General features: G+C 32.9%; 1 protein-coding gene across 1 annotated transcript in view; it reads right to left on the bottom strand.

The window, feature by feature from the left end:
- Positions 1 to 221: 221 nt before the first annotated feature.
- Positions 222 to 20229, bottom strand: part of LOC114337473 (zinc finger protein 358-like) — a 307896-nt gene continuing 287888 nt past the window's right edge. The window contains exons 7-8 of the mRNA XM_050651680.1: positions 7986 to 8314; positions 222 to 1322 (exon numbers count right to left, since the gene is read on the bottom strand). Of these exons, the coding sequence (XP_050507637.1) occupies positions 889 to 1322; positions 7986 to 8314 (763 nt within the window). The 3' untranslated portion in view covers positions 222 to 888. The remainder of the gene's footprint in view (positions 1323 to 7985; positions 8315 to 20229) is intronic.

Here is a 20229-nt window from a genome sequence, read left to right as displayed (position 1 = left end):
ATATTGGCGATATCATTTTAAAGTCTTCTACTTTAAAATGTATAATATACGTCTGAATTGCCAATATAAATGAGTCAGATTAAATAAATTATTAGAAGAATTTTTTTACTTAGCAACAACATTTTTGTTTATTTTAGTAGTATTTTGTATTTTGACAACGAAACCCGATTTGGGCTTCGAAACGTTAACAAAATTTTTTTTTGGTAAAATTGTGGCTTATTTCCCATTGAAAATAGTTGATTATAAAAATGCCACAAGGAAATAGCTCCAGAACAACATTAAGAGAACTGCCTAACCTCAGACCAGAGCGCTGCTAACTTGTAGAGACTGTATGTGGAGATGTGAAAGTGACGTCTATATAAATATAAATAAAGAACTTAGGGAGCAACGCTAAGCAGTTCTGGGCTTCTAGATGACCAACGATAGACGACTTCATGTGGGTATCCGTATCAACGAGGAGTTTGAGGTAGAATTGGACAAGCTGCACTAGAAGCCCTTTAACCAACTCCATAGTACTAGGTTTATGCAGTTGGATGTTCAATAGTTGAAATAAACGGACTAAACAGGTGTAAGTGCTGTTGAAAAATCACAGAATATGGTATTGTCGGTTCAACCTATTTGTTTATTGCTCAAAAATATACTAGTGAACATAAAAATGACATACAAAATAGCTTCAGCGCCACAATATAATTGTTAAACACCAATAAATTGAGAGTACTTTATAGTATTTTAAAGTACAACGTAAGTTTATTTTAAAACATCTATAATAAAATAACCAGTTTATAAGATAATATTACAATATCATTTATATTTATTGTTTTGTGATGATTTCACTATTAGGTACCTATTAGGTCTAACTTTTTTTAAAGCAATATCCGCAAAAGTCATTTAACGAGGTGTATTAATGTGGGTGGTGAGATGTTTCGATAGATAATCAGCCCTAGCGAAACATTTTCCACACATATCACAGTGGTACGGCCGCTCCCCGGTGTGTATTCTGAGATGGCGGGTGAGATCGCTCTTGCCACCAAATGCCCTACCACAGAACAAACAAACGAACGGGCGCTCACCTGTGTGCTTGCGCACGTGCAACTTGAGGTTTTCCTTGCTGCGCACGCATTTCCCGCAAAACGGGCAGGCGAATCTGCGCTCTCGTTGCCTTTCCGCCGAATCTGCTCTTAAGAAGTTTATGATCGACGTTTCGGAGGTTCGTAGAAGATCAGGAGGGTAGCCGGAGGTACCTTGGCAAGAAAAGGCTATGGAGTCGATAGTGTCGTCCTGTTCTGCTTCTGTTTTTTCTGCATCTGAGGATGTACCTTCACCTAAAACACACAAAATCAGTGAATTTTCAAGTTTATAATATTTTATATCCAATGGATTATCAGTTTTAGCAGACCAATATCAGAAAAGCAGTAATCATACAAAAAATGTGGAAAAACATTAAGAGGAAACAGTAGCGATCAACAGGTAGCGAAAACGCGTTCCAAGATTGCGGCTGTAATTTTGAATATGTTTTCGAGATATTTGGCACACGTATTCGTAATATAATAAAGAATGGCGGTACAAAGCCCAATTTGAAAAATATATTAATATGTGGAAATTACTCTGCAATTAAATACAATATTAAAAAAACGAGCCTGTACCGCCATTAAGAAAAACAAAAAAATACACTTTCTTCAAATAAACTTTTTTATCCGATGCCTAGATCTTGTGTCATTTTGGAACTACTAATGAAATAAAAATTTTTAGTAGTTCCAAAATGACACAAAATCTAGGCATCGGATAAAAAAGTTTATTTGAAGAAAATGTATTTTTTTGTTTTTCTTAATGGCGGTACAGGCTTTTTTTTTAATATTGTATTTAATTACAGAGTAATTTCCACATATTAATATATTTTTCAAATTGGGCTCTGTACCGCCATTCTCTATTATATTACGAATACGTGTGCCAAATATCTCGAAAAAATATTCAAAATTACAGCCGCAATCTTGGAACGCGTTTTTGCTACCTGTTGATCGCTACTGTATCACCTTAAGGAACGGACTCACAAAATCGAAAAATATCGTAAGTCAGTTGTTAAGAACAATACATCTAAGTAAGTAGTTAATAATGTTAAAACATTTATTTATTTATAGTTAATACAAATGACCTGGCCTCTTGAGACTATCCATGTCGTTTCCTGATGGGATTACAGTAGTTGATACACATATTTTTTATTTTAACAATTTTCAAATAATATAAATAATAAAAATAGAAATAATTCGAATGAACAATTTTAACAAACAATTCTAAACAATTTTAATAAACAAAATATAATTTTTTTTTATTTTTTTTTATTTTGAATTTTATTGTCAGACAACCGATGGACAAACCGTATTGTCGAGTGGAGGCCACGAGAAGAAGCACTACGGAGTAGAGGACGACCACCAACCAGATGGGCTGACGATCTGAAGCGTATTGTCAGCAACTGAATGCAAGCTGCACAAAACAGAGAAAGATGGAAAGAGCTGAGGGAGACCTATGTCCAGCAGTGGACGAGTACGGATTGATGATGATGATTCAGAGCACATTCGGAGGGAATACTTATAAATAGAGAATGACTGAACAACGTGATACGATGATGCTATTGTCATTTTTACATACAGTCTGGTATAGGTCTCGAGACGCTTCTCCCAAGGGTTGCAGAAGTAAGTAGCAGGTTTGGGCTTGTTTTTAACATCAAAAAAGTAGAAATAGGATAATACCGGGTCAATTATTAGTTAACCAACAACCTATATCACAAATCACCAACTTTTATTATTTGGAAAATAAAATTGGAAATAAAAGTTTATTCAAATGCTATGTATTTTCCGTTCTTCTATGGAATGGACTCATGGAACTTACTAAAGTATTACTGAAGAAACTCAAAGCAGTTACAATGTGGTGCTATAGACTTACGTTGTAAATGTTATATTGTAAATAATATTCGATATGCGGACCACACTGTACTAGTTGCAAGAACTGTAGAAGAATCAATTACAACGATAACTTAAAAACATAAATATTGCTTGTAACAATTATGGCATAAATATCAATATCAAAAAACCAAGTATAGTCGGTTCGCTAAACTCAGACACAACTGGCTAGTGATTTTAGTAGGTAATTTTTTTGTTTTTAGTATTTAGTATATAGTATTTAGTAAGTAATTATTTTTTTGCCATTTTTACCAAATTGGCCAAATTATTTAATAAAATCACTAGTCAGTTGTGTTTAGCGAACCGACTATACAGGGTGTCCCGAAAAAATTGGTCATAAATTATACCACAGATTCTGGGGTCAAAAATAGATTGATTGAACTTAACTTACCTATATACAATAGTGCACACAAAAAAAGTAACAGCCCTTTGAAGTTACAAAATGAAAATCGATTATTTTTCATATATCGAAAACTCTCAGAGATTTTTTATTGAAAATGGACATGGGGTATTTTTATGGCAGCAACATCTTAAAAAAAATTAAAGTGAAATTTGTGCACCCCATAAAAATTTTATGGGGTTTTGTTCCCTTAAACCTCCCAAACTTTTGTGTACGTTCCAATTGAATTATTATTGTGGCACCATTAGTTAAACACAATGTTTCTAAAACTTTTTTGCCTCTTAGTACTTTTTCGATATGTCAGTGTTTATCGAGATATTTTGAATAAATGTCGAATCCACCACATATTTGTATATGGTTAAGTACGGTTATAGAGACCTGTTAATAATCTGAAAATTTATTTATAATTTACATTTTTAGGTATATTTTGAAAAAGAAGCTACATCTCGATAAAAGGTGACTTATAAAAAAAACACTAAGAGGCAAAAGTCTTAAAAACACTGTGTTTAACTAATGGTACCACAATATATAATAGTTTAATTGGAACGTACACAAACATTTGGGGGGTTTAAAGGAACAAAACCCCCATACAATTTGTACGTAAATATATTGAAAAAGAAGCCGCATCTCGATAAAAACTGGCTTATCGAAAAAATACTAGGAGGCAAAAAAGTTTTAAAAACGTTGTGTTTAACTAATGGTACCACAATAATGAATTAATTGAAACGTACACAAAAGTTTGGGGGGGGGGGGGTTTATGGGAACAAAATCCCGATAAATTTTTTATGGGGTGGACAAATTTCACTATAATTTTGTTTTAAGATGTTCCTGCCATAAGAATGATACATGTCCATTTTCAATAAAAAATCTTTAATAGTTTTCGATATATTGAAAACAATCGATTTTCATTTTGTAACTTCAAAGGGCTGTAACTTTTTTTATGAGCACATTTGTACTAAGGTAAGTTAGGTTCCATCGAACTATTTTTGATCCCAGAATGTGTGGTATAATTTATGACCAATCTTTTCGGGACACCCTGTATATGGTTTTCAGTAAAAACATGACACAACCAGTACACATTAGTATAAACGACATTCAAATTAAAAAAGTATCAAGTTACAAATACTTGGAAACTTTAATAAACGAAACTGGAGACCAAAACAATGAAATAAAAAGACGTATCGAAATTGCCAGGGCGAGCTTCATAAAGAGGAGAAAATTCTTCTGCAAGGTGTAGAGGCCTGGACTCTCAAACAGAACAACATTAAAAATATTGAAAATTTCGAGATGTGGTGCTACCGTCGAATGCTGAAGATAAGTTGGATTGAAAGAGTCACAAACTTTGAAGTAAACGAAGAAAACTCGAATATGTGGGTCACCTGATGAGAGGACATAAATTATAAGCATTACTTCAAAATATAGGAGACATGAACGCAAGAGTCGGTAACATAATTATACCAGGAATAAAGCAACGATTCAATGAAGACAACAAAAATGAAAATGGAGAACTACTTATTAACTTTTGCTCTCAGAACGAATTTCGAATAAACAATACGTTCTTCAGACACAAAGATCAACAAAAATATACATTCCAAAATACAAGAGGACACAGATCCGTTATTGATTATATATTGACAAACAGAAACATCCACCACTCTCAAGTACTAGACATACGATGTTTAAGTGCAGCTAATATTGGAAGCGATCACAACCTAGTACTTGGAAAAATCAGAATAGAGCTACAAAGAAACAGGAAAGAAGACCCTGTTGAATGTGAGACAAGAATAAAGGTAGAACAGCTACGAGACTTGTCAACACGAGATCTATACCAGAGAAGATTGCAAAAAGTACTGAATGAAAACTACATTACACCGGATGAAGACATAGAAGAAAGTTGGAGGAAGATCAGAGATAATATCAAAATGGCAGCAACGGAAGCACTTGGAGAACGTAAGATCAGTAAACATATACGAAAGAAAAGGAGAAATCCATGGTTCTGTGAAGAAATAAAAATAAAATGCCAAGAAAAAAAGAAAATCTACCTAGAATACAAGTCCAAAAGAACGAGACAAACATATGAAGAATATAAAAGAGTACGAAATGAATTAAACTCAATAGTAAGAAGGAAGAAAACAGAACATTGGGAAGCATTTTCAAAAGAGATGGAGCACGACTTTTATGGGATGCAAAGGGAAATGTGGAAAATGATAAGAGGTCAAAGAGCAGAGATGAAGGAATTGATAGAAGTAAAACATATTGATACAAATACATGGACAACTTACCTAAAAAACCTTTATCAAACAGCTAATCACAAAGAACTGGAAACACCACGATTAGAATCGGATGAGAAAACAGAAATTAAAGAGGAAGATATAAAGAACGCCTTAAAAAAGATGAAAAATCGAAAAGCTCCTGGGAAAGATGGAATAGCTAATGAACTTTTAAAGTACGGAGGAGATAGACTTCACAAAGAACTGAATATCTTTATAAGTAAAATAATAAATACAGGAAGAATTCCAGAAGAATGGAGAACCACTCAAATGATAGCGTTATTTAAGAAAGGTGATAGGGCAGACCCCAGTAACTATAGAGGGATAAATTTACTGAGCACTATACTGAAACTCACAACAAAAATACTTATGGAGAAAATAATGGCGTGCATAAATATATCGGATGAACAACAAGGATTTAGAAGTGGAAGATCATGTAACGATGCAGTTTTCTTCGATCTTCGATGTAACGAAGAATATAACAAACCAGCCTTTTTCTGTTTCATAGACCTAGAGAAAGCGTTTGATACAATCCAATTAAAAGATGTGATACACCTTCTATATGAGAAAAATTTACCACTAGATATCATAAAACTGATAGAAAACATATATGTAAGAAATAAAATAGAGATGAAAGTCAATGGAATAATAACAGAACCCATAGAAACAAACATAGGAATCCGGCAAGGAGATTCACTAAGCCCTCTACTGTTTAACATAATATTGGATGCAATAATAAAACAAGTGAAGAAAAAAAGAGGGTACAAAATGGGCAATAGAGAGATAAAAATACTCTGTTACGCTGATGACACCGTGTTAGTAGCAGAGTGCGAAGACGACCTACAAAGATTATTGCATGAGTTCAACATTAACGCAAAAGAAATGAATATGAAAATATCAGTCCAAAAAACAAAAAGCTTAGTAATTGCCAAAGAACCAATAAGATGCAAATTGGAGGACAATCAAATTATACAACAAGTAATGACTTTGAAATATCTGGGAATTAATCTATCAGCCGACAACAATATCGAAGAAGAGGTAAAAGACCAAATAATTAAAGCCAGTAGAACGGCCGGATGCCTAATAGACACAATTTGGAAAAACAAACACCTAAGATTGGAAACAAAGGCCCGAATATATAAGTCAGTTATTAGGCCAGTTATGACTTACACGGCCGAAACAAGACCAGATACAAGCAAAACACGAAGACATCTGGAAACCAACGAAATGAAGATCTTAAGAAGGATTGCTGGAAAAGGACTACAGGATAGGGTAAGAAGTGAGGAAATCAGACGCATATGTGGAGTAGACAATATAAATACCTGGGTAAAGAACAGAAAAGAAGAGTGGAATGAGCACATAAGCAGGATGTCTGAATCAAGGATAGTAAGAATAGCCAGGGACAAGTCACCGTTAGGCAGGAGAAGTATAGGACGCCCAAGAAAAAGATGGAATGACAACTTAGGGGCAGAATGAAAGGCACCGTTGAAGAAAAACAGGCAGTACTGCCTATATAAAAGAAGAAGAAGAAGAAGAAGACTTCAAAATATCATGCAAGGAAAAATAGAAGGAAACCGGAATCCAGGCCGTAGAAGAATGTCATGGTTGCGGAATTTGAGAGAGTGGTTTGGCTGCACCACTAATGAACCCTTTAGGTCAGCTGTAAACAAGGTCAGGATATCCTTGATGATTTCCAATCTCCGATAGGAGTGGAACAAGAAGAAGAAGACTTATGTTAAGAATTTCTAGATAGACAAAGTTATTAACACAGAATGGGTAAATAGTGCGAAGTAGTCATAACCATAAAACGTCGCAAACTGGAATACCTACCTGGTCCATATAATACGTAAGGAACAATTATATGACCTACTTCGAACCAAACTTCAAGATCAGGTGCGTGGAATAAGAGGTCCAGGAAGAAGAGGAATACCCTCGCTTCATAACCTACGAAAATCGTTTAACTTTATCACTACCAAACTTTTTAGGGCAGCACTCAAAAAAGTCAGAATAGCCATTTTAGTGTCCAACATCCGTAACGGATAGACATTACAAGAACTGTAAAGAACTGTCAGTCGATCTAACGTCATACTAAGTCACAAAAGAGCTATATATCGTCACGTACCAAACATTGGACCTCACGTTTTTACTAACGTACATACTTTTTTATTTATTAACTTTATATAATAAGCTTACAAGAATTTTCCCGATCAGATTTGATAGCAAACTTCTGTAAGTGAGATATTAAATCGTGAAAAGAGTCAACCATAACTGCTCTGGTATCACAATCATAGTAATATATTATCCTATTGAGAAATTAATACTTTCCTTTATTTGTACGTACTCGTATAATGTTTAACTTACCGACCATTTCATCAGCAACTTCTTTTTTAACAACAATTGGACTGTTCTCCTCCTCAACGTTGATAGTTTCATTTGAGCTGGACACGTGATCGTTGCTATTTTCATGGATGCTTTTGACATCTTCTGCATCTTCGTCAGTGGACTTGGCTTCTTTGGGTAATTCGGTACTCTTCCCGTGCAATTTTTCCAAAGCATGGTTTAGTCTGTGTTTCTTAAAGGACTTGAGATATCTAAATTGCATTCCACATACATCACACGAAAAGAGTTTATCAGCCGGAAGCCTTGCGCGGTGGTTTTGTTCGCGATGCTTCACGTAGGCTGATCTATACCTGCAAAGTAAAAGTAGTTAGCATTAAACATCAATTATAATTAATAAGCAAATAACAACTAAATATTCCTTTTTAAATAAATAATAAATAATGAATAATGAATAATGACTAATGAATAATAAATAATAATAAATAATAAATAATAAATAATAAATAATAATAATAAATAATAAATAATAAATAATAAATAATAAATAATAAATAATAAATAATAAATAATAAATAATAAATAATAAATAATAAATAATAAATAATAAATAATAAATAATAAATAATAAATAATAAATAATAAATAATAAATAATAAATAATAAATAATAAATAAAAATCAACGAGGAAAGGTTTTCCTGTAGTTGGCTGTATACCTAGTGTGACCAACTCCAATTCAGCCGAATCCGGGACAAGGCTGAAAAAAATACCTGAAATCCGGGACTTTTCAATGAAAATCGGGCCATTTTTATAGAAGACAATAATTATCGTCTTCTAAAAAAAATGTCTTCTAAAAAAATGTATCGTCTTCTAAAAATTATAATTAAAATACAGAAACGAAAAAAAGTCCACCGATATACATTGCATGCGTTTTGGATGTGGTATTAGAATTAAACTCTAGAAATTGTCGACTTTTTTTCGTCCCACCAATTCAATTTGATGTGAATTAGAAGAATAACGTATTCAAAATTTCAAAATAGAATTTTACTTAAATGTTGAAAATTCGGATGGCCCGGAAGCCTGGTCCGGGACGCCGGGACACGACTTCGTAATTCGGGCCATGTCCCGGATTTTTCGGGCTAGTTGGTCACACTATGTATACCATATATTACAAAAAACCTAAATTCCCTAAATCCCTAAAAAGGGCTACATCACAGAACTAGTTTTCGATCTGATACCAGATCATTAACTGTGCTGACATATGCTAACATGTTAACCACCAAAATACAAAAATATTCGGGTAAAAACCCTTTAAACTTGATCCGCCATGGAAACATAGATTATAAATGTGAAATTGAACATGGATGTACAAAATATCTCATGTATTCTGCTCAAGGTACCATTTGAGCCCAAATCTATTCAACATGTGATCAACTCGATTGATGTGATCACTTGTTCTATTTCCTCTCCATTAATTTGTATATTTATTACGAGTTGTTCTTTCGAGATTACCATATTTTTGCATAGTCAATAAATGTTTTGTATGTATTGATCTTCATACTATATTTACAGAATGTGTTATTTATCACACGTCTGCAGGTTGTTTTGCAAGTATAGAAAGGGACGTGGACTAAAAAATCATATTTTCACGGTAAAACAAATAATTGAGAAAACGTTACTGCCTAAAAACAAAGCACATGTGGCCTTCATAGACCCGGAAAAGGCAATTGACACGGTCAAACGACAAACTGTGTGGGACAGCTTGATAAGAAGAGGTGGTGAGGGAAAACTAGTTGAAATCATCAAAAGTTTATATTAGAGAAATAGAAACTACATAACAGGAGTACGACAAGGAGGTCATGAGCCCAGGGCCTCGATTTTTGACCCTTCGCTTCGTTATCGAACGTGTTCGCTACGTATACTAAACAGATACGAAACGAATACGTTCGATAACGAAGCGAAGGGTCAAAAATCGAGGTCCAGCTCTCTTTAACATCTTTATGGATGAAATCATGAAAGATTGTACACCAAAACTAAATAAATTGCTTATGGGGTACAAGAATCTCTAAAGTATAAGTGTACTTGCAAAATAACCTGCAGACGTGTGATAACAGATTCTGCAAACATAGTATGAAGATCAATACATACAAAACATTTATTGACTATGCAAGAATATGGTAATCTTGAAAGAACAAATCGTAATAAATATACAAATTAATGGAGAGGAAATAGAACAAGTGAACCATTTCCAATACGTGGGCGTTAGAATTGAAAATCATGGATGGCAGGACAAAGATATTGAAATTGAAGTACGAATAAGTAAAACATCTCAAAACTATTCCATGCAATAGAAAACAAGTTCTTAAATAAAAAAGAAATTTCAAGGAAACCAAATTGACTGTAAAACCATATATAGGCCAGTACTTACATACGGCTGCGAATCATGAATATTAACAAGAAAACTAAAGAGTCAGATACAAGCTCTAGATATGAAATATTTACGAAGAGTTAAAGGAGTGACAATGAGAGGCAGAATAAGAAACACAGATATCCGGACAGACAGACGAAATTAGTACTTGAGAACATTGAACATACTGGTGAAGAAAATATGGGAAACCAGGATACAAAAGAAAATAAATAGAGGAAGACCTAGAGAAGATTGAGATACATAAGTGGCGAAAATCATTTAAAGGAATAGAAAACAATAGCAGAAGCCATCAGACTATAATGGTCAACTTGTGGAAAGACACGGCACTGAAAAGTCAAAGTGACTCAAAAGACTATTTTCTTTATAAATTTCAATATTGACGATGATATAATATTTTTTTTGTTTTGTTAAATTTAATATATTCTTAGATATCATTTTTTTTCCATTCGATACCGTTATATACACTGCGGTGCAAAAAAATCGATCCACTAAACATTTCGTCATTTTTGATGTTTCGAATTTCCTAAACCTGTTTTTACCACTTTATAGCCTTATTCATTGACAATATCCCTGTAATAATATTGTTGCTAGACAGTCGAACTGTCATTGTGTACTGGGTGTACGAAACAAACTGTGCTTTTTTCACAAAGTTCGCATCACCCTGCGGACTATTCTGGCATTTATAAAATACTGAAATTAAAACCCAACTATAGCCTCAGGTTTTTTTAACATTTTGTCTTTCGATTCATTCGCTTATGTTGGATAATAAAAAAGTTAGGTACTTTAATAACTGGCCATGTTCGTCATCAGTACAGGGTGTTTCTAAAATATTTGCACAAAACTTTAAGGGGATATTGTACATGAGAAAATAATGACAATTTTCTTTATAATCATATGTCCGCAAACGCTTCATTTCCGAGATACGGGATGTTCAATTTTTTTTACAAACTGATGATTTACCTACTTATTGCTTTAAAACCAGTTGAGATGTGCAAATTAAATTTGGTGGGTTTTAAGACGTAGTTATTGCACATTTTTGACATACAATTAAGAATTTAATATTCACCAGTGGCGCGCAAACGGGTATTATGACCGATAATATTACCCGTACGCACGCCAATGGTGAATATAAAATTCTTAAATGTATGCCAAAAAATGTGCAATAACTACGTTTTAAAACCCACCGAATTTGATCTGCATATCTCAACTCGTTTTAAAGCAATAAATAAATCGTCAGTTTGTAAAAAAAAATTGAACATCCCATATCTCGGAAACGAAGCGTTTGCGGACAAATGATTATAAAACAAATTGTCATTATTTTCTCATGTAAAATTACCCCTTAAAATTTGTCGCACTTTGTACTAATGACGAACATGGCCGGTTGTTAAAGTACCTAACTTTTTTATTATTCAACATAAGCGAATGAATCGAAAGACAAATTGTTAAGAAAACCTGAGGCTATAGTTGGGTTTTAATTTCAGTAACTATTTTATAAATGCTAGAATAGTCCAAAGGGTGATAGGAACTTTGAGAAAAAACACAGTTTGATTCGTACACCCGGTATACAATGACAGTTTAACTATCTAGCAACAATATTATTACATCGATATTGTCAATGGATAAGGCTATAACGTGGTAAAAAATTACTTAAATCGGACAACAGGTTTAGGAAATTCAAAACATCAAAAATTACCAAATTTTTAGTGGATCGATTTTTTTGCACCGCAGTGTAGATATTATTAATTCCTTTTCCTCTTCTCTTTCTTGTATAAATTTCTATCTTAGAGTAAGACTTAGATACTACAAAATGTTAATATTTTTTATTATACTAATTAAAAACTTAATTCTTTTTGCCGCTTTTAAAATCTAATGAAATTATAAAAATGCAAAGAAATAACTACAAATTCGCGAGGTAATCAAATAGTTCGCGTTCTAGAATTATAATTAAAACATACTTTTATTCTTAACCAGACATGATTCATACCGTTAGACTTTGTAATTAGCGGCGTTAGTTCTTAGTTCGTTACCTTTTTTCTGTAGAAAACTGGGTGCTAATTAGGTGTGGGAACATCACGATGGGATCCGAGCTAATTAGGTATTGTTTCACTTTCATTATTGCACTGGGTAATCATTTTATCGAGGCGAGTTCTTCTGCAATATATTTATTTCACTGTTTCATTATTTTAAATGTTCATAGTATGTAAAAATTTGCGTGCGTATATACAGTCCGTCCAGTATAAATACCGTTGCACGTCATCCGCGTCATAGCACGTGACGTCACATGATACCAACACGAAATATGTAAGTGGTAGGTTTGTTCCTTTTCAGAATCGTTTAGCCGAGTACACTGGAATTAGAGCCACTAGACATATTTTATTATATACGCGCAGAAATAATATTTGAAGATTTCTATTAACCTAGATACTCCTACTGTCCGTTAAAACATACGCTTTACAAATTCCTGTATTATTCGACTTTTACTGTTATTCCCTAGATGTCACCATGTAGCCTGCTTTTTAAATATACATAGTAATTGTTTGCATTATCTGCAGTCGACGGTTAGCCAAGTAAGGTGTCGAAAATTTGCAATAAATATTACCGCACGTGGTAAATACAAGATGAATAAAAGAAAGTAAGTATTTTGAGGATACTGTGACCTTATTTTCTCAGAAAGTTTTAACATTTACTTTCGTTTTTGATTATATTTTGCTATAGTTATTTCTGTTATCAATATTTATTCTTTTTTATTAGAAAAATAATACCCAAAAACGACTGTACGTTATAACATACGGTAGGATAACATGCTACTCAGTCATAACATTTTGTAAATTTTTAGTTATTGGACCAAACCATTGACTCTCAATGAGTTATTAGATGAGATTGAACACCTGGATGATCCCGTTTCATTACCTGATGGTATTATTGTCTTCCCTCCATCTGATAAATATGATACCGACGAAGATTCCGGGGATGAAAACCACATTGATATAAATAACCTCCCAGGTAGTCAATTAGGAGTACAAGCTGAAGTTGTTTTTGATAGCGCACCGTTGGAGAATGAAGGGCAAAATGAAATTATTACTTCGGATTCAGAAGATATTGCAATTAAAGATTCTGATAGTAAAGATAACCTACCGTTGTCTATGGGTGCGTATCGCTTTGTTGTAAGCCCTCCATAACCTGACAAGTCGAAGAAAAAAAGAGAGTATTCCTGGAAACAGCAAAATATTGATCCCAGTTTTCCCGACTGGAAGCCAGTACTTTATGCTGCCAGCCATGGTACTTTAGTTTATTTTCGCATTGCCTTGACATGGCAGAGCATAATGCCTGGCAATTGCATAAAAATAATGGTGGGAAAATAGATCATCTAGCTTTCAGAAGATGCATAGCGTCAGGATTACTGGAAATGTATAAGAAAACTACTAAACGCGGACCGTCAAAAAAAGTCAACTTACACATTTTGAGTCAAGGTACGATAGATTAGACCATATCATCATTTATCAAGAAAAACAGACAAGGTGTGGTGTGTGTCATAAGCAGGAAGCGTTCAGATGTAACAAGTACGATGGGGTAAACTTCAAGAAATACACAAGTACTTGTTTCATTGAATTTGCATGATTAAAAAGCATTTTTATGAAGCACATTATGAAAATTATTATTATTATTATGAGCACATTATGAAAATTTATCGTAATGACTATGACGGCATTCGCATTATCGTGCATCAGCATGAAATTCGAATACAATATTCTTCTTTTTCTAATAATGGAACAATCGGTTGAATGGAACACACCCCTATACATGATTTTTGTTGATTTCGAACGTGCATTTTACAGCTTATCTCATGCTGCTAGATGGAAAATTTTAGAGCTAAGAAACATCCTGCATAAAGTAATTTCCATTATAAAGTCACTGTATTTATCTATCTAATCAGCCCTAAACATCCATCCTTGGATATAGGCCTCCTCTTCCTTCTTCCATGCCTCTCTATCTTGGGCAAATTGCATCCAATTTGACCCAGTGTGTTTCTTCAGGTCATCCGACCATCGCATCTCTGGCTTTCCCCTTTTTCGTTTGTGGTTCCACGGTCTCCAATGTATAATCATCTTAGTCCACATTTCATCCTTCTGCCGTAGGGTGTGTCTGGCAAACTTCCATTTAAGCTTTGCTACTTGGGTAGAGACATCTTTCACTTTTGTTTTGTTACGGATCCATTCGTTTCTTTTCCTGTCTGATAGTTTAATGTTCAGCATTTGTCTTTCCATGGATCTTTCTGTCTTTGCTACTTTTTCCATATTTTCTTTTGTAAACGTCCATGTCTGAGAGCCATATATTAGAACAGGGAGTATACATTGATTGAATACTCTTGTTTTTAGGTATTGCGGGTATTTTCTGTTCTTTAGAATATAAGACAGTTTTCCGAATGATGCCCAGGCCAATCATATTCTTCTCTTTATTTCTTCGGTTTGATTTTCTTTATTTAATCTAGTGATTTGTCCTAGATATATATACTCTTTTACTTTTTCTATTCTTGTTTGTGCCACTGTAATTATTAGTTCTTCTTGTTGATTGGTCATGGTTTTTGTTTTACTGTAATTCATCTTCAGTCCTATCTTTGTCAATTCTCTATCTAGTTCTTCCATCATTCTTTGTAATTCTTCACTTCTTTCTGTTATTAATACAATATCATCAGCATGTATCGTAAGTGATTCAGATATTGCCCGTTTATGTTTATACCCAAGCCATCCCAGCGTAGTTGTTTGAACACATCTTCTAGCGCTTGGTTGAATAGCTTGGGCGAGATGGTATCTCCTTGTCTTACTCCTCGGTTTATTTTAATAGGCTCCGTTTGTTTCATTAGCTTAATAGTTGTTGTTGCCTTATCATATATATTTGTAATTAAGTCGGCATATCTGTAGTCTATTCTACTGTTTTGTAGGGAATTCTTTACTGCCCAGTATTCCACACTATCAAATGCTTTTTGGAAGTCAATAAATGCCATGTATAGCGGGATATGATATTCGTTAGCTTTTTAGATTAATATCTTCATCGTTAAAAGGTGGTCACTTGTACTGAAGCTTTTTCTAAATCCGGCTTGTTCTCTTGGCTGGTATCCATCTAATTTAGTTGTTAATATGTTTGTTAATATCTTGGTTAATAGTTTGTACATCACATTTAGTAAAGTTATGGGTCTGTAATTCTTTAGATCCTTTTTATCTCCTTTATTCTAAGATAATTCTTTTTGGGTGTGTCTACATTCCTCCAGATGCATCATTGGAAATTTATGAAGACTATGCAAGATCAGTGGAAGAAATATTGGCAAGTCAGAATTTTTCGTCAGTATTTTTATCTGGTGACTTTAATCTATCAAAGATAAGATGGGAAAGTGATGAATTTGGTTCTAGAGCTATTGGTATGTTAACGGATAAAGTTGAATGCATATCTGACCTTTTTGCTTACTTAAATTTTTTTCAAGTAAATACTATACCTAGTTATCTCGGTAACTACCTTGATTTGATTTTCACAAATGTTGAAAATATAAAAACACGAGCCAAGACCGTACCAATTGTTAAATGTGACAGACATCATCCAGCCTTAATTTTTGATCTAAATCTTGATAAGATATCTTTGCTAAAATTTGACTATGTTTATACTGATTTTAGAAATGCTAATTATATCCAAGTGAATGAATTTTTAGGTTCTTTTAATTGGGATGATATTTTTATGAGTAATAATATTAATCAAGCTATACACATGTTATATGAAATATTACATTATGCTATAGACGTTTTTATACCAAAACATAGATGTAAAAACCGCAAATTTCCAAAATGGTACTCACCCGAATTGAAAGAACTTATTTTTTCTAAAAAACAAGCTCACAAAAAATATAAGTTAACAAAATTACCTGAAGATTATAAAATTTTTCAAATCTTAGAAAAGAATGTAAAACTCAATCAGTAAATAGCTATAATGTATATGTTAGGGATCTAGAAGGGATTGTGTCAAATAAAAAGGAATTTTGGAAATTTGTAAATAGTAAACGGAATCATTATGAATTACCTAGTACTATGAATTATGGCGATATTTCAACGGATGATCCTCAACAAATTTGTAACTATTTTGGAAGTTTTTTTGCCTCTGCATATACAATTTCGAATTCTAGTTTAGATACAGCAAAATCATTTCTATATAATAATTATGTCGATATTAATAGTTGTGATATTAGTGAAGTAGATGTATATAATAGCATAGAAAAAATAAACCTTAATCTAAAATGCGGCCCTGATAATATTTCACCCATATTTGTTTATAATTGTAGATTCATCCTTTCTCAGGTTTTATGTAAAGTTTTTAATTTGTCGTTGTCTCAAGGTGTTTTTCCTGATAAATGGAAAGATAGTTATGTTACCCCGATACACAAAAATAACGATAAGAAATCTATTGAGAACTACAGAGCAGTTTCAAAAATCTCTATTTTTGCTAAAATCTTTGAAATGTTGATAACTGAAAAATTATATCCAAAAATAAAATCCATACTAATAAATGAACAACATGGTTTTATGTCAGGTAGATCTACATCTACAAACCTACTTGTATTGGAGGAATTCATTTTAGAGGCCTTGGAGAACCGGTGGCAGGTTGATGTGATCTACACCGATTTCTCCAAGGCATTTGACAGAGTGAATAAGGATATATTAGTTAAAAAATTATCTGCATTAGGAATTCATGGATCATTATTATCATGGCTTGAAAGTTACTTAACAAATAGAAGACAATTTGTCAAAATTCATGATTGCTTATCATCAGAAATTAAAGTCTTATCAGGAGTTCCTCAAGGAAGTCATCTCTCTCCAATGCTTTTTAATTGTTTTGTCAACGATGTTTTAAACTGTTTTTCCGATTGTAAAATATTACTGTATGCTGATGATTTAAAGATATTTAGGGTAGTTAAAGATATAAATGACTGTCTTCTAATACAAGAGAATCTTGATAGTTTTTTCAGGTGGTGTTGTGACAATAAACTGAGTTTAAATATTGATAAATGTAAAATAATGAGATATCACAGAATCTTACAACCTACACTCTTTAACTATTCAATTGACAACAGAAACTTAGAAATTTTAACATCCATTAAAGATTTAGGCATTATTTTTGACTCATCTTTGAGTTTTACTAAGCACTTTGAGTTTGTTGTTAATAGAGCTTTGAAGATGCTTGGTTTTGTAAAACGTAGTCTTTCTGATTTTAATAATATAAATTGTCTTAAATCTGTCTATTGTGCATTAGTTAGATCAATATTAGAATATTCAAGCTGCATATGGACACCCTACTACAGATGCCACATCGATAATATAGAGAAAGTCCAAAAAAAATTTCTAAGATTCATTGCATATAAACTAAATATACCATCTGAAAACATCAATTATAGTGAAATTCTCAACTTATTAGATTTATCATCACTGGAAAATAGAAGATCATTTCTTGATTTAGTTTTCTTATATAAGATTGCTAATGGATTGGTTGATTGCTCAACACTTCTTGAGAAGATAAAATATAGAGTTCCTCAATGTAATACTCGTAGTAAAGAACTATTTTTTGTAGACTTTCATTGCACCAATTATGCACAGAACAAAGCAATTGGAAGAATGTCTAAGGGGGCCAATAATATCGATATTGACTTTTTTGACTGTTCATTGCCTAGTTTTAAGAAAAGATTGAAGAAAAAAATGCTAAATTGTATTTAATATATGTGTGTATATATGTGTGTATACGTGTATATATGTATGTATGTATATATATGTATATATTTTCGATTTTTCAATCTTTATATAGTGATATTGTTCTATATTTTAATATGTATTTATGATTGTGATACTACCTATATCTATTGTGATATGTGGTATTTTTGTAAATGGTATTTTGGCCGTAAATAAACTATTTATTTATTTATTTATTTATTAAATAGTAACAAAATAGAATAGAATAGAAATATGCTTTATTGTCATGAAAAATTTAACAATTTTATAGACAAAGCTTACAAGAATCATAAATAAGAGCAATAACAAATAACAAATACAATTTACTAAAATGATATAAATCGTCTATATAAATAAAAATAATGAAGAGAAACAAAAAAACAGTAACAATCTATTGCAAAATTTAAAAAAAAAATTGCAAATTGCATATTCTACCTTAAGAAATTTCATAAGTTAAGTTAAGCTGCTGCATATGACACTCAAATATAGATTAAGATTATACTTATAAATAAGAATACTGTACTTTCTTAGTTATTGGTTAAGAAACTCTGCTGTTGAATAATATGGTCTTTCAGATAAATAGTCATTTTACGGAACTTGGGGAAAGATGTTGCAGATTTAAGTTGTAGAGGGAGATGGTTGTAAAGTTTTTTTGCAGAATATAATATAGATTTCTTTACTAACTCACTGGACGGGATCGGTAAATAGATGTCAAAGGTAGAATTTCTGGTGGAATAGTCATGTCTAGGTCTTGCTGGAACAATGTTACTGCTTGGTTCCAAGTGTTGGGTATTTGTTTTGTCATTAATATTTTATTCATAAGTATGTACAAAACTTCTCTAGTTGTTTTCCCACCATTTTTTAGCATTTCTACAGTTATTCCGTCTTTTCCTGGCGATTTATTATTCTACATCTTGAGTGCTCTTTGTATCTCATTCTTACTGATTTCTGGTTGTAAGTCGGAATTATTTTTTATTTTTATTTGTAGTTGCTTGAGGATTTTTTGTGTTGGTTTCTGTTTTGTATTGTAGAGGTTTTTATAATATTATTGTGTTATCTGTATAATTTCTTCTATATTATTGGTCTCTATAACTTCTTCGTTCTTTATACTATTAATCTGTATGGTTACAAGCTGTGGTTTTAAGCACTTCATATTTTTATTTTGTTCAATAATGTTTTCTATTTTTTCTTCCTGTACTCTCCTTTGACTTTCCTTGATATTCCTTCTGATAGCTTTGTTTACCTCTTTGTAATCTACTGTGTTTCTCTCATCTTGTTCTATTAATGTTTTTCTTTTGTTCATGAGGTTTTTTGTTTCCTGGGATATGTAGTTTTCCTTTTTTATTCTTGTTTGTGCTACCTCTTTAGTCACTGTATACTGAGGCGAATACAATGGACGTTAACCACGTAAGCGATCTAGAATACGCCGACGATATCTGCCTATTAGGACAAAGGTTCCAAGATTTGGCTGATCAATTCGAAACACTTTCCACAGAATCCAATAAAATAGGTTTGAAAATGAATATTAGTAAAACTAAATCTATGAGAATAAATGTAAGGAACAACACGCTATACCAGTGGTTCCCAACCTTTTATGTCTGGCGACCCACCTTCTGATATTTTTTCATATTCGCGACCCATCCCTCACCCATGATGATACGCTACTATGTACTATGAACGCCACTCAGCTACTGTAAGAGTCACGCCGCGGCCGCGACCCACCTGAAATCTGTCCGCGACCCACTAGTGGGTCGCGACCCACCGGTTGGGAAACGCTGCGCTATACTATAGACAACATGCATATGCATATTGAAAATGTTGAAAACTTTACGTACATATTTTGGAAGTGTCATAACATAAAACGGAGGTACAGAAGACGATATTTGTATGAGGATACGAAAAGCTCAACAAACATTCAGCATGGTCAACCCTGTTTGGAGGTCTGGCGAGTTTACTACATGGACACAGATCCGAATATTCCAGTCAAATGTAATTAATGTTCTATTCTACGGATGTGAAACCTGGAAAGTGACAAAAACACTTACAGACAAACTGGAGGTCTTTGTTAACAAATGTCTA

Source organism: Diabrotica virgifera, chromosome 5 (genome assembly GCF_917563875.1).
Source record: "Diabrotica virgifera virgifera chromosome 5, PGI_DIABVI_V3a".
Lineage (NCBI taxonomy): Eukaryota > Metazoa > Arthropoda > Insecta > Coleoptera > Chrysomelidae > Diabrotica > Diabrotica virgifera.
The sequence above is the reverse complement of the archived record's forward strand: the minus strand, read 5'-3'. Positions and strand labels throughout refer to the sequence as shown.